Here is a 16136-nt window from a genome sequence, read left to right as displayed (position 1 = left end):
TAGTAATACTGCCTACAGCTGATGGAAGTTGTTGAACAATTTAGACAGCCATATATACCCTACCCTGTGACAACCTACCAATCTTTTTTAAAAAGCCCTTTGGGTTCTGTAGCATTCAAAAGTAGAAGCTACAAAGTCCAGCTGATTTTCTACACCCTGGAGGCAAACAGTATTTATGCATGATTATCAGGAGAGAGATAAGGGGAGACATAAAAATAAACAATGCCACTCTCACTTCTAGTTGATTTTATTAGCAAAGAATCAAAGAAATATTATTGTATTGTTGAAGACTTTCATGGCCAGAATCACTGGGTTGCTATGAGTCTTTCGGGCTGTATGGCCATATTCCAGAAGTATTCTCTCCTGACATTTCACTCACATCTGTGGCAGGCATGCTCAGAGGTTGTGAGTTACCACACACACACACCCCATAATGCCTCACAACCTCTGAGGATGCCTGCCACAGATGTGAGTGAAATGTCAGGAGAGAAAACTTCTGGAACATGGCCATACTGTTTGAAAGACTCACAGCAAGACTGTTGTTGTTTTTCTTGTTGGACAAGTACTACTGGTTACAGAAAACCAAAGGTGATGAAAGTTTCACTTTTGAAGTACAATTCCTGGTGTGACTCTATGATCATAGACTCTCTCATGATTTAGGCAGCATAGCTGTGAGGTGTAGTCTGTCCCCCAAGTAAACAAATTACTGATGATACGATGCTTTTATATTTCATTGACTGAGGGTCAGCAATATGATCCCACAAAAATGTAATTATGAGAGACAATTGCCCAATGAAGATGACTAGTTAGCGAGAAGTGCAGAAGCTTTGTGATGCTTCCAAGCTGAGAGCCTATAAAACAGTAAACACAGTGCCATTTTGAGACTGAAGGATATGTAGGGGAAGTGCCACTTGTCCCATGATTCCTTGGAAAGTTTGGCTGCAGGCTGGGCACAGAGATTCAGACTCCTGCCTTTCCCTGAAAGCCCAAAGACCAAGCACACCATCTGCACCTTGAGTAGAGTAGGAATGTTCAGCCAGCCATGTTAGGGCTTATGTTTCTTTCTAACCTTTGCTGAATGTGATTTAGACTCTAACGTACCTTTGTATTTCTAAACAAGCTTGGTTTGCACAACTGTTGCAACACTAGACTCAGTGCTACAAACTATTGTCAGAGTCAGACAGATGCACTGCATTCAGAAGATCACATCATCCAATTTTAAAATAAATGGGCAAAAACCTATTTTGCAAATATTTTTATTGTCAAATATACAAAAAAAGTGTTGTGGAAAGGACAATTATCAAACATTGGTGTCTGGTACTGTGTGGCATTGTTATATATTTCTATTGTGTGGCTATGTGCCTTTGCGTCATCTTATGGTAACACCATAAATTTCAAGGAATACTTATGGGTGATTTTACCAGTCCTTCCTTTGAAAGATAGCCTACAGCACCGGGTATTCAATGACAGTCTCCCATCCATATACTAACTAGAACTGATCCTGCTTAGCTTCTTAAAGATGTTATGTTTTTTAGGGTATTACTATTTAGGCTTCTATTTGTATTAAACATGCCATATTGTACTGTACTACCATCTAGTGGATGATTCATTGCATGTCTCCTAATAATATCCATCTGCAGAAAGGTTGAGCTTTTCATTATTTTCTCTAGTATTTGTGCAAGGAAGAAAGCTGTTCCCCATCTCCTATCTGAAGGTCTTCCTCAGCTTGCAACCTTTGTGGCAGAAGGCAGAAACCCAGCAAAGGCAACTTTATCCATTATAGAAACACTAAACAGAGGAGATACCAGCCAGCCAGATATGAATACCCTCCAAGGACCAAGTCAATCACGTCCATGCATTGAGATCAGTGGCACTCTGAGCCTTGTGAGTTGCTGATGGAGGCTGTTATTTAATGCAGGCTCTTCCATAGCTGACTCCTTTGTTCATTCCTCAGGGAGAAACAGGAACACTCACTTTTCACAGATAACCTTGGATTCCTCTTCAAAAGCCAAACTTGGCCTCTTCCTTGGGTTACATTCACTCCTACTTCCCAAGTAGAAAGAGGTTAATTGGTAGTTTTATATGATTAGATTTCTTGTGAGGAAGAAATAACTGGGGTTATGTGGAGTTTAATGGCTGCTGTATAACACTTTTGTTCAGATCAAAATTAGGCACTTTTCTTTAGATTTTATGTCCTACTGCTAGGACTAAATATTCTGAAGGCACCAGATCCCATCTGATCATGGATGCTAAGTGTTTGGTTTGGATAGGTGACTGCTAAGGAATAACGTGCTGGAAGCTGTAATTCAGGGGCAGTCAGTAGCAAACCACCTCTGAAAATTCTCTACCTAAGAAAACTCAGTGAAAATCATGGGCTTCACCTTCGTCATCAGGTGACTTGAAGGAACATATAGACATACTCTCTGGACCAGAGGCAGTGGCATCTGAGTACTAGTTGCTGAAGGAAAGGCCATGTTCTGCTTTTGGGCTTCCTAGAAGTAGCTGATGACTCAGTATAGGGAACAGGGTGCAGTAGAGGCCTTTAATCTGACCTAGCATCAATCTGCCTATATTCTCCTTTTCAACAAATGTCCCAGAGTCATTTGCATCAGACCAAATTCCTTATTGAGTTGTTCGAGTAAAGTTGTCCATGTAAGACACAATTTTGGGCTGACAGATTTTTGTGATTTTGCCCTGCTCAGTCTATGTATAAGAACAAGATCTTCTAAGCCAGGTTGATTGTATTGCTAAATCCAAGACAGCCAGACACTGAGCAGGCATCTAGTTAGGGTGAGAAGCTCTGTTCTAGCATGGCAGATGTATGTGTGAGAGATGTTGGAAACATAGGCTGCATCTACATCAAATTCCACAGCATTGATCTACAATGTAGAATTAATGCAGTCTGACTCCACTTTAACTATCATGGCTCAATGCTTTGGAAATAAGGAGAAATGAACTTTGATGAATTTCTCAAATTGTTAGCCACCTTGATGTTGTTAGTTGTTGCCTTGAGTCCCTATACTGGGGAAAGGCTGGACAAAAATAAAGTAAATAAAGTAAATAAATAAATAAATAAACACATAAATAAATGCATAAGACAAATAAAAATAACCATGTGCTCTTCTTACCCAATAAGACCCAACACAGTCTAGATAAATAATCTAATAGAGCATTATTTTAAGTGTCACTTGGCACTTGTACACATCCTGAACCTGTTTGCATATTATTTATTTCCCCCTTCTGTTATTTGTTTGTATTTTTTCTTTAAACTCAAACAAATGCTAACAAAAAATTAAAATATGTTTTCTATCTTGTGTGTGAACAGTATCTCCTCACTTCAATCCCCATCTGGATAGGACACACTGGCTCCTGTGTTTGTTTCTTGACTACTTTGTAAAATGAAAAGTATAACTCCAAAATAAATGCATGTGTGCATATAAACACAACACTCCTCAGCAATCTCCAACTAAAAATATCTTCAAAAAAGCAAGCCATAATGAAATCAGAGTAGGCAACAAGTAAGACACAGAGGAAGGAAGGCTGGCACAGCGGAAGCTCCTGGATATCGTATTTCTTGTAGACAGCCCTGCTGTCAACAGCAGTAGCAGAAAGAGACACCAGGAAGTAGTTCTGTAATACTCTCAAGTATTGCCAGTAATTTTATAGAGGATGATAATGACACTTAATGACATTTGTCATTACTACCAGAAATAAAACCGCTTGGGGATGTGGATTTTAACAGAGCTGCGGGTGTTTCTTGATTTACTGGTATGTCACAAGGAAACAAGACCATGGTAAATGGTCACATAACATAAATTATTCGCTGTTTGATAGGATGACTCCTTGGGATGTTTTGTAATTTTTAAACATATGTTGCTGTGATCTGGAAGCTGCATTCAAAGTGCTTCTATTTAGAATGGAAGGATACACGTAATTTAAATAGAGGCTTTTCCATTTTTGGTCCTCCTGATGTTTTGAACTTTGAATTCCAGCATTCTCCGTTAGCATGGCTAATGGTTGGCAATTTGGGAACTGAAAGTTCTAAACATATGAAGGACCAAAGTCTGTGACCCACTAAAGTGATGAGTCACACAATGTCTTTTATTGTTGTGTTTTACATGTTTACTGTTGTTTCAGATGGCCAGGCCAGGCGTAGGGGAATAAAGCTATCAATCCATTATAGCAAGAAAAAGGACTTGAAGTGTTTGTTTATTAAAAATCCTCAGTTGTGTAGATTTCATATGAACCTGTCTCGTACAACATTGTTTTTGTGTGTGAGGAGGCGTTGTCTTCTAATTTTTTCTTTTCTGTTGTGATTGATGATGGCTCTTTTATTCCCAGGTGTGGCCTTTTTCCAGCTTTGTTGTCTGGAATCCCTCTATTCTACTATTCAATTACAGGGGGAATGCAGAATAGTGGTAAAGCTATTGCTTATTGGTTATTGATACAGTAGAGTCTCACTTATCCAAGCTTCTGGATAATCCAAGCCATTTTTGTAGTCAATGTTTTCAATATATCATGATATTTTGGTGCTAAATTCATAAATACAGTAATTACAACATAACATTACTGCGTATTGAACTACTTTTTCTGTCAAATTTGTTGTATAACATGATGTTTTGGTGCTTAATTTGTAAAATCATAACCTAATTTGATGTTTAATAGGTTTTTCCTTAATCCCTCCTTATTATCCAAGATATTCGCTTATCCAAGTTTCTGCCAGCCTGTTTAGCTTGGATAAGTGAGACTCTACTGTAGTTGTTGAGTTTATGCTTTTATGATTTTTATGTTTTATGTATTAATTCATTGTAATTGAATGTATCTTATGTCGTATTTTATTGTCGCATTACTGGGCTTGGTCTCCATGTAACCTGATCCGAGTCCCTTCGGGGAGATGGGGCAGGATATAAGAATAGTTATTATTCTTATCATTCTTATTATTATTGAAGTCCTTCATAGAGGTTCCATATTCAGTTGTGTGGCATCATGAATTATAGGAATCTGAGGTAAATGGTAATAAATAGTATTACCGAGAAGGATCTAGGTGGAGCCATCTACAAGTCTAGCACTTGCTCTTCTTTGGGAATTTGGCACTTTCTTCCTGCCCAAAATGTCATCTATAATGCAGACAGTATACCATAATTGTGTGGCCTACATTTCTTCTGACTCTAATTCCTATTTATTTAGCATATAAGCAAGTCAATTCCCTTCTAATTCCCCAACAATCAGCACATATTCTACTGTCTGCAATATCTCATACATAGATCAGGGGAATGTACGTTTCTAGGTGTTCTTGAATTCCAATCCCCATCAACCATATCTAGCATGGCCCATAATTAGGTATGATGGAAGCTGTAGTCTAATAATGGAATGCAAGTAGAGTTCAATCCCTGCACTAGATCCTGGTCCATGTGATTGAGCCATTGTTTCATTAAATACCTGCGTTGTATACCTGCAGTGATCATGCTTATTAGAAGGGGTGGTTGAAATCTAGTGGTGCAGAGCCCAATTTTGCTGCAGCTTAGAATTGCTACTTTAAACCGCCAATACTCAATTTCAGTTCTGTGCAGTGGGTTGGGTGAGAATTGTCTTAAAATGATTCCTAGCTGCTTCAAAATACAAATTTCAGAAATAGCCATCAGAACCTTGATAAGATCCCCTTATGAAGCCACAAACTATAGGTCATGCGTGTTATTAACAGTGTTCTTCACATCTGAATTTAGGTTGTTCAGTCTATTTGTCTCAGAGAATTCTGAATGTGTTTGTCAAATGTGACTAGAAAATTCTCTGCAAATGTGAACCTTGACAGGACACGCAGGGAATGCTTAGCATGTTCAGCTAAGCATGCTTAGAATTATAGTATAACTTCCTGTGTCCACATGGAATACCTTTTCATACTTAATGTGGATATATGAACTGCAGGTATTAGCAAACACTATTGAAATTAAGGACTCTGAGCCCAAGAATATCATCGAGGCATGCTGGGGAGCCTCATAATCTCCTAGATATGATATACTTTTTATTGGACATAGATAAATGAAAATGTAATTACTGATCATATGGATTTAGGAGTAATCCTATACTCAAACCTTTGTGATCAGCATGGAAAGTGTATATGTCATCACTTTCCTCTTCCCATTTTAACCCTTGCATCTTCACCCGAATGCATGAATAGTATCAGTAATATATACTAATGTACTGGACTATGTTAATTGTTTGTGTATTTTCTATGTATATTATTATTACGGTACATTGTTAGAAATAAGTATTTCAGACAGCTGCTGCAAAGCACTGAATGCCAGCTAATTTGAGTTGTGTCTGGTTGTGTCTAAGAACTTTGTAGCATAGTCCAAGCAATCATTTTATCACACAAGTATCTTCTTGACATCTGGGCAGATGTGTTATCCATGAAAGGCGAGAGTCTTACTTCTAAGCAGAAGAATGCCTAAATGCCTAAATAAATTCTATTTTTCATACTTTCCTAGGCATCTTCATTTTGGAAGTGAGACAGCTAGAAAAAAATCTGCATTTGCCCCTTCTTCCATTATGCAGTGTGATATGGCAAGAAGGCAAATAATCCCAATACCTATTTCATATGAATATAACAATGGAAAATTTACCAGCTTGACAGATCAGTCACTTGTTTCTTAGAAACCGCATCCCTAAATTAGACGCCTTAAAATCTGGAAGGGCCACTTTAATAACAGGTGGTTACAATAACTAAATTAATCAAGCTCAGTTTAGCATGTCTTTGTAGCCTGTTATCTCCCAGATCTTTCTGCCAACATCTGGAGAGTACTGGGTTGGAAAAAAACTATTCTAAATTCAATCCAAGAAAATATAATGCAATCATGTTTTTTTCCTACCAAGAGCCTCACTACAGCCACCCATCAAGCAGTTTGTGTTAAATTGTTGATTGTTCATGGCAGGTGGGAGAGTCAACATTAGAGAATGAAAAGAAGAATCTTTCCCTTGAGACTATAATGAAGCAACATCTGTCAGCCTTGAGCTTCCATCCCTTTCTCTAGTTACTATTTACAACAGGGAAAAGTAATGGAGAAGTATTTTTGCTGCTTTGACCAAAAATGAAAACCAGAATTTTCTCCTTGTTGCAGCTTCCAGTTTCTAGTTAGGTCCTTGTTATGTGTTTTGAGAGACTGTGGTATTTACAAGGGCTATACTTTTCTGCATAGAAATAGGGGCAAACTACAATTGTTTGAGGACAAAATATTCAGACAGACTTTTAAAGATGAAGGTTTTTAAGATCAATTCAGGGGGTGCTGTGGTTTTAAACTTTTAATTTGTTCTAATATTTTTTAATGCAGTTTATATTTAATCATATTTTAATGTTCACATAATTTATATTTTAAATGGGTATGCTGATGCTTTTATGTTAAGTCGCTTTGAGTCTCCTTCAGTGCAGATAAAGCAGGATATTATTATTAATAATAATAATAATAATAATATCACCATATAATAATATTTTAATGGTTTGCAGAGATTTTTAGCAATCAACCCTTGGGGACCACACAGAGCTTATAGGTTAAATTTCCCCCACTTCTGCCCTACAACCATCAAATTGGCCTTTAAATGGAACTACTAAAATGTTATAGATGAGAACCAGTGCTGAAGAGGGTGGAATATTAAGCTTTATGTAAAACAGACAATCTAGTTAGAAACCAGAAAAGATATAAAAAATGAAATAGAATTGTGGCAAGATAAATTTTAAAAAAATCAAATATTAGCAGAGACCACATATTTTATTATAATGAATTACTTTATTAACAGATAATTGGAACCTTTTATATCTTGTCAGTGATTGGTGTACTGTAATGCTGAAGCACAAAATAAATGGAAAGGAGAATAAATTGTAAAACTATTTGCTGGCACATATTAAGGAAGCTAATTTTTTCCATATGGCTGCTTCATATGATCACCAGTAAAGATTGTTAGAAAAAAGAAATACCACTACTAGTATCCTTGTAAACCTTATCTTGGATATCAGAGAGTTGTTCAAAGCAAACTCTGGTCAGTCGGCAGGATTGGTGACACCTGGGCTTAGGACCTAAGGCTTCAAACACCTTAGTCCTGAACTCAAAGATGAACATGGCCTCTCAATCCAATATAGTTTTTTCGACAAAAAAATAGACACCCGCCATTTGGCTGCTTTTGAGTAAGCTGTATGAAAGACTAAATGCAAATCCGACAAAAAATCTGACAGGTTGATAAATTATTTTTAAAAGTTGAGGATTGTCCTTTTCCTTTCTTATTTGGTAGAAGAAGTAAATATGTTCTTATGAAATCCAACTTTCAACTTTCAAGAGAAAAAAGATGTTCCAAACTGATTGTGTTTTTATATCATAGACCAGCAGTGTATGGAAGGAGGGAATTATATTATACTTACCCATCTTTTTCAATAGTAACAAAATCGGATTACCTTGAATTTAAAACTGTGGCTTACCTCTGTCATTTCATGATTGTAAAATAACAGACAGGAATTCACAACCAAGTGCACCTGGATAATTCCAGTTCTCCAAAGAGTGTGCATTAATCTTTGTGGAATTAAGATAGTACATTTTTGGGGATGCGCTTAAAGTTAAATCACCTCTAAGCATCATTGATTTCAATGACAGACTAATATACTCATGTTTGGATCTTTTCCACTAAAATCAATGGGATTTAAAAGCTGTGTTTGATCATGCCTACAATGTGTACAGAAGCCTTAAAGGACAGGATAGCATGCTTTGCATTTTAAAATCATTAAAAAAATAAATCAAAACCAGCCAAAATCTCTTCTTTCTCTTTTATTGATACTGCCAATGTGACTACCTTTACACAGGTAGATTGCTTTCCTACACAACATGCACTCTTTTAGGATTAATTTGGAATTGACTCTTCATTTTTCCTCTACACTTCCTAAAATTATCAAATTAACACAAAAGTTGGACCTTAATCAATTTCCACATCTTCCTTTTAAGTCATTACATTGACTCCTTTCCCCCCACTGTCTGTGTAAAGGTTACTTGGCAATAGTACATGCATATGACAATATAATGGAGACCAATCCACCACTAAAAAGTAATGCACATAACATAATACAGTACTTTGACATTTCAAATAAATACCCACATAGAGATGTAATTTAAATGTAACCATGAGTCAATACTGTAACCAAGATGATGAAAATATAAGTCCCCACCTTCTAGGAATAATAGAGTTTCTTCCAGCAAACAGAAAGCTTTTTCCCACAACATTATCAAAAATTTACTCTTTTTTGTTTTAGAGGAAGGTGGTCTCCACCCTCCCACCAAGAAGTACCAAATTCAATCATTCAGACTTCGGCCTCAACAGTTAGCACCAGCAGGTACACCTTGTTGATGCACACCTGTGTTTCTGTTTCCTGAAATCACATAGGATTAGATATAACATGCAAGAGAAAAATATTAAATGTCTCCTTTTTCATCTTCACATTTGCAAACAATACTATGGTTAACTGGATCCACCACCATACATATCTACCAGAACACCAATATTTCCAAAACACCCTCTGTACTGCAACCACAAATGTGTTAATACATCTTGCTTATTATTTTATTCAACAACATCCATATTTTGGTTTGCAATGTATATTCTGGTTTTGCTTCATGTGTTTGCTTGTCTGTTTGTTTTTTCTTCTGTGCCCCTGAATTTGCATGATGAAGTATCATTGACTAACAGAATTCTTTACAATTTTGCGCATATCTCACCTCTCTATCAGGTCTAGCCGTTAGAAAATGTGTCGAAGGGGAGTTTGCTTTGTACTTATTGCTCCACATCATCTCCAAGTTCCCAAACCACGTCTTGGACAGACTAAGCTAGCCTAGGCTCCTCCCTTTAAAATTATGAAAGGCACTACTGGCAACAATAAAATGACAAAAAAGGCGCTGAAATCGAACACCCTAGCATTGATAACTTTAGAATTTTTCTTTCTAAAATGTACCACAATTTGGCACAATAAAAAAGTAGTAACAAAAACCAATTCCAATTTGGAATTTCAGTGGTATAGTTGTATAAAATTCTGTTAATCAATCATACGCCATAAGATTTTCCTAAAACCCAGACATTCTGGAATTTATAGGTAATACTAATATTTATTTTCAAGTGCCTATAACTGTTTTAAACCAGAGCAAAGTCAAGTTTTCTTCTTGTTACATTGAACTATTCCTAAGAATAATAATATAATATGAAAAAACCCCAGAATTTGAATACCCTGGATTTCTCAATTAACATGGCAGTTAAAAATCAGTAATTTCAAACAGATAAAGCTTAATATTTAATAATTAAAATAGGAAAGGAAAAAAGTTGCTGATGCACAGCACATATATAGTTTAGCAGAAATCCTGGTTTGCACTGAAGCTCTTTTCCTAAACATGATGCAGAGAAATAACAATAATAAAACTCTGCGATATGCAGACGGGAGAACATCAAGCACAAGCCTCAGATGGAGACAGTCTATAACCATAAGTCACTGGATTTTTGTTCTTTAATATAAACTCTTCTACAAAAAGAATAAAAGACGACAAAGTAAATATCAAAATATTAAAAGTGCACAGGTTTAAACAATCACTGTTGTTTTCTTAAAAATAAAAAAAGAACACTCTATAATGAAATAAAAGGGGGAGGGGAGATCCCAATCTGAACATTTCTAATAACCCATAAGCTACCATGGCAATTATTACATGTTGAAGTAGGTTTCTTCAGCATTTGTAAGTTTTCTTCCTGCAGCAGCATTATAAAAGGATAAAGCTTTGTTTGTATTGATACATAATGTGCCAAAAAGCAAAAGGAAAACAAAAAGCAGGGATTGCAGATTGAAAATTATGTGGTTTTGTTTGAGGAAAAGGGTTGGGGGAAGGTTCATTATCAGTGGTTTCCATTCTTTGTGCAACAGGCTACCACCACTTCTAACCATAGCGCCACAGGCTAAGAAGGGACGAAGTTGCACTGGCCTTCTCCGGGGACTACTCTACAGCTGGAAAGTGAAAAGTAAAAAAACAAAAAACACAAAAGTGAACACATTAGATCCGGGCGGGATTTCTTTTCTTTTTCAGTTCAAGAAAGGAAAACAAGAACACACATGCACACACAAAAGTGTGCTGCAAGAGGTCCCATAGTACAGGAGTCTGAGGGAAGGGGGGCATCTGTTAGTTTTCTAAGGGGGGGGGGAAGCAGCCAATGTAGCTCAAGGGTGCTTTTCAAAAGCATCTGGAACAATGCTTTGACGCACGGCCTGTTAGCAAAAGCTGTGCAGGAAGAAAAAGTGTCTTACAAGTCCTGAATCAAGCTATACTGCTCAAGCAGAAGTAAATGGCAGTGAGTAGGGAAGAGGTCTTGCAAGAACCTCTCCAGAAACATGCAGGTCAGTCATGCCAGCCAAGGTAGAGGTCAGTAAAATCATTCAGGAAAACTGTTCCACTCGCAGAGGTAAGTGATGGCTTAGTGAGCTTTCCATGTTGGATCGCCAACTCAATGAAAGCAAAAATGAGAACATTATAGCAAAGGTTAGTTTTAGGAAGCTAGTCAGTCAACCGGTGCAACAAGCCTGTCCAGACAGCCTGTCTTAAGTTTATATACAACAGTATATCACCTTTGGGGAGTCTCCAGAATTTCCTTTGCTAATTCTGTTTAAAACCAGTCAACCTCTACAGCTGACCGTTGGATAAGTGCTGCAAGGCTGCTCCCTCCAAGCCTAGCTATTACAGGTTGGAGCACCATTTTTAATCTGAAGTGATGGTGCAAGTCTGAAGGCTCTCTGTGTGTTTGTGTGTAGAACAGAGGTTGAGATAACAACAGAAAGTATTAAGTTTGTTTAAAACTCCACCTTTTCAGTAACTCAACACAGAACATAACAGTAAATATGTTATAATCAGCAAAATGAACTGACACACGTAAAACATTGAAATGTCCCTATTTCCTTTCAGTTACCTGGAAAACCTGCCAATGCATGTGATTTTTTCCAATGTCCTTCCCTGGTGTGTGTTCCATCAGAGGAAAGGATACCTTTAGAATGGTTAGCAATAGCTCCCCGTGGAAGAGTTCGCTGCTTCTAACAGAGTGACATAGTATAGCAATCTAAATGCCTAGTTATTCTCAAGGCATTTTGTAAAAAAAGGGAAGATAGTAGGGTGGAAAAGGCCTTCTGAATTATTGTGCATTAAACAGGAGAAAAGCAGGATCAACCCTTTTGTTAAAAGGTATTCTGTTTCTAAACCTATCAAAACCTGTCAAATAGCAATATTAAAGCTCAGATTCAGGAGAATACAGTGCTTTCTGCAAATGCCGTAATAAAGCGAGGCATTTAGTACCTGCCAATCAGTCATCAACCTACTGAAAAAACAGACCATTCATATTTGTTGACCCTCCACTTTCTGTATTAAACTAGACCATTGATAGGACTTTACTTCTCTAATTTCTAAATACCAGATTCTCCACTTTGGAGCTTTTCAATCTGATTTCATTTTTTTTCCAGATTTGTGTTGTTGTCATTGTGGTTAGCTTTTGTTCCTAGTCTCATAAATCCAGTTCCCACTTAGCTTCCTTTTTCTAGGAAAGCAGGCAGCACGTCCCCTTATTAGACTTACAGTAAAATTGCTGTATCTCCTAACTACTTTATAGGCAGAGCGGCAAGAGAGAAGAAGCAAGCTGCTGATCATCTAAAAGGAAGAGTAATATGAGACGAGGCAGTACAACACCAAGATTATTATTAGCATGGCTTTAGGGCAGGGGAAAATATTACTACTATCTGAAGATACAGCTGTGCAGTCCTGCATGACTTCTTAGTAATAATATTCTAAGCATACAAAGTTCTTTGAAAAGAGTAAAAAATGAACAGGGCTTTACATTAAAATAATGTTTGAGGCTAGGCACTTTTGATTTCTTTTGTTTTTTTAAAAATGTGCCTTATTGTGCTCCTTAAATTTACCACAATTTCAAAAGCAACATTCCCCCCCACCCAGTCTTGTAGCATTCTATAGGCACCAATTATGAAGTACACTTTTTTTTTAAAAAAAAATTATCAAACATATTGAAATTAAGTGGCTAAAAGGCCCCTTAAATGTTCAATAGTGGACAACTTTTTTTGTTAAACAGAAAAATCTGTATATGCTATTCTACTTCGTAATTATACATTAGCAAGAAACAGATCACTTAATTTCTGGTGCCTAGAATGTAGAGCCCTGTAAAATGTGTGCTTGCATAAGAAATGCAATTTCTTTTTACTTAAACAAATCTCAGAGCTCTATAATACTAACCTATTAAGACTTAATACTGACAGTTAAGTACAGCTGCATTGCAACTTGACAATACTAGAACATACTTCTATTTTATACATGTATACTGTGCAGTTACAGTAATAAAGGGCATGAGCTTAAGCACTTTTAAAATTCCATTGATTGCAGTTGGAGGAAATAGCACTTGTTTAATTCTCCCACCAAAATCAAGGAGATTTTTTTTAATAAATTTAACTTTGGCTATATGATGCCCACTTTGCAATACACCCTTTTGATGCATTACACTGCTAGAAGCAACAACATGATACTACAGAAACATTTGTAGTATATGTACTTCCTCCCACCATAATGGCTCTGGAGATTCTAATATTGTTTTCTTTTAGCATTATGGTTTGCTCAGGGACAAACAATATTGCATATCTCATTTATTATTATTTTTGTAAGTGTGCAATTTTCTCTCTGATATTAAGCATGGGCTGCAAACAGAGGTCTTGAGAAGATATCCTTCCAAATGGGCTGTTCCAGCATTTATAGCTTACAAGAAAGCTTTTACAATTAGTAAGTGATGATTGCGAGAGCAACTAACAGCCACAGCAGGTTGGTTTCTTCATATTACATATCTAATTTTTGAGGATGCATTTTGCCACGTCTCAAGCATTTTGACCACAAAAGTTTTGTCAAGGGCGCTCTCTCCATGACGTGAAGATCTGTCACCAGGGGAAAGGAGCACATTTGTGCTTTGCAAGCTACAATTAGTAACACCCGGTGCAGCATACCTGGGATGCACCTTTAACACTTATCAACCAACAGCAAAATCCAAGTTGCTCATGGTAGAGAGAGGCAAATGCTTCTCCACCACTAAACTTGTTGCCAGCATCTCCCCTCCCCATGCTTGTGAACCAGGTACAGTTAAGACCACTATAATACAGCCTGTATTACATGGTTTAACAACATACTAGTACAAATCCACTCATCACTGCAACATTAATATAGTGGGGATTTATGCTGACATTCAACAGCACAAACATTAGATGCATATGTACGTCCACCTATTTGCCTTCTCAATCACAATATATCTTATATTTCTCACTGCAAAACACCTGGTTGTTGTTAAGTACAGACCCTTCCGACCTGTCTCCACATGACCGTATATGACTTACGCTGGGGTTACTACTCTTGGCTTTGGAAGCAGATTTTGTGCGCACCCGTTTGGACTGCTCGTGGTCCAGCTCAAGATGCTCAAGGCGCTGGGTCAAAGCCAGCTTTTGCTGAATGGCCATACGGAGCAAGGAGTTCAACGTCTTCTTCTCATCTTCAGCTGCAGCAAGCTGGCGTTGCATTTCATCCAACTGGGTAACATACTCATCGCATCTGCAATTAAAAGTTTTTCACCATCAGTATCCAAGAATTATTTCATAGGTTTCCTTTAGTTGCACTGATTTCTGCGGGAGCAGCTTCTGGGATCTCTTGAAAATAGCTATCAAGGTGCTTCTGGCTTATGTCTTACAGAAGAACACACAACTTCCTTTTTGACAAAACCTAGAGGACTCTGGGAGTGATAATTCAAAAAGTAACTTTTTCAAGCTCTGGGCAGAAGTAGTTGCAAATAATCAGTTCCAAAATGCTTGTGTTTAGCAGGCTTAAGAGATCTGCACAATTTTACAATACAGTGCTCTTTCAGCAGAGGAACCTCACATAAACCCATTCCCAAATAAAGGAACCAACATGTTGGGAGCGTGGTGACTCAGCCACAAGTCAAAATTCTCCAAGCTGATTTTACTATTGTACTGTTCCTTCAAAACGGCAATGTATGTGCAAGAAAACCCATTATTTTTATTACACTACTTACAGTTAATTACCAATGTTTATATCCCAGTAAAAATTGTTCACACTTTTCTTTATTTCTAAACTCTGAATCACAAAGGTTTTGAAGGTCTTTCTCAATCCCTCATAGAGCTACAACTCATTTCTACTGTTCCATCCTGATGGAATTCTGGGATTGCAGTTCTCAGCGAGAAAGCTCTAGTTCTTCTGAACACATTAGAAACTGCAGAGTTCCATAGGATGCAGCCATAGCTTTTAAAAAGGAATCATAGTGTTTTAAATGTGTAATATGAAAGAGTATGTGACCAGGATGGGGAGACGGAACTCAGTAACTACTCGATTGTATATACAGAACAATTCCCACATCTGCAGAGGGTACAATTCTGAACTTTGAGTTGATACACAAGACTACAGATTATAGCAAACCCTACTGAAATGAAGAGTTGTGCTGAAGGGCCTCAAAAATGCCTAAAGAGGACCTATTTTGTTGGACTACAGATTCCAGATTCACAGATATGAAAATTGTAATGTACTTTCAATAGTGGAGGACAGCTCTCTTGCATCTTCATCCCAATACATGCTTTAGTCTGTCTGGCATTTAACAAGGCTAAATCTATATGCACAATATCGAGCAGGACATTGAACTCAAATTTTGCAGTTCATTACATGCTTCAAATAGATTGTGCATATAGACAGATCTGTTTATTGAAAGCTGCCCGAGATATCTTTTTATCTCACAAAATCCCATGTCGTGGTGATGAACTTATCTACCGTATATACTCGAGTATAAGCCGACCCGAATATAAGCGAGGCACCTAATTTTACCACAAAAAACTGGGATAACTTATTGACTCGAGTATAAGCCGAGGGTGGGGAATGCAGCAGCTACGGGTAAATTTCAAAATAAAAATAGATACCAATAAAATTTCATTAATCGAGGCATCAGTAGGTTTTTGAATATTTACCGTATTTCAAAGAAAAACAATAAACTAGCTCTATAAGTGAAAAAGTAGGGGCAACAAAAACTATATGGTATCAACAATA

The 16136-nt window shown here is 37.2% G+C and overlaps 2 protein-coding genes across 4 annotated transcripts in view; one reads left to right on the top strand and one right to left on the bottom strand.

Moving 5' to 3' along the window:
• Nucleotides 1–16136, top strand: part of LOC134296055 (uncharacterized) — a 435533-nt gene that overhangs the window by 326055 nt on the left and 93342 nt on the right. The window lies entirely within an intron of this gene.
• bicd2 (BICD cargo adaptor 2) overlaps nucleotides 8790–16136 on the bottom strand; it is a 130841-nt gene continuing 123494 nt past the window's right edge. The window contains exons 7-8 of one of the 3 annotated variants that reach the window (XM_062969937.1): nucleotides 14429–14639; nucleotides 8790–11011 (exon numbers count right to left, since the gene is read on the bottom strand). In XM_062969937.1, the coding sequence (XP_062826007.1) occupies nucleotides 11006–11011; nucleotides 14429–14639 (217 nt within the window). In that variant the 3' untranslated portion in view covers nucleotides 8790–11005. Of the gene's footprint in view, nucleotides 14640–16136 lie in introns of all 3 variants that reach the window. The other 2 variants (XM_062969938.1, XM_062969936.1) reach the window with 2 other exon arrangements.

The sequence above is a fragment of the Anolis carolinensis genome, chromosome 2 (assembly GCF_035594765.1).
Source record: "Anolis carolinensis isolate JA03-04 chromosome 2, rAnoCar3.1.pri, whole genome shotgun sequence".
Classification (NCBI taxonomy): Eukaryota; Metazoa; Chordata; class Lepidosauria; order Squamata; family Dactyloidae; genus Anolis; species Anolis carolinensis.
This window is presented reverse-complemented; position numbering and strand designations above follow the sequence as displayed.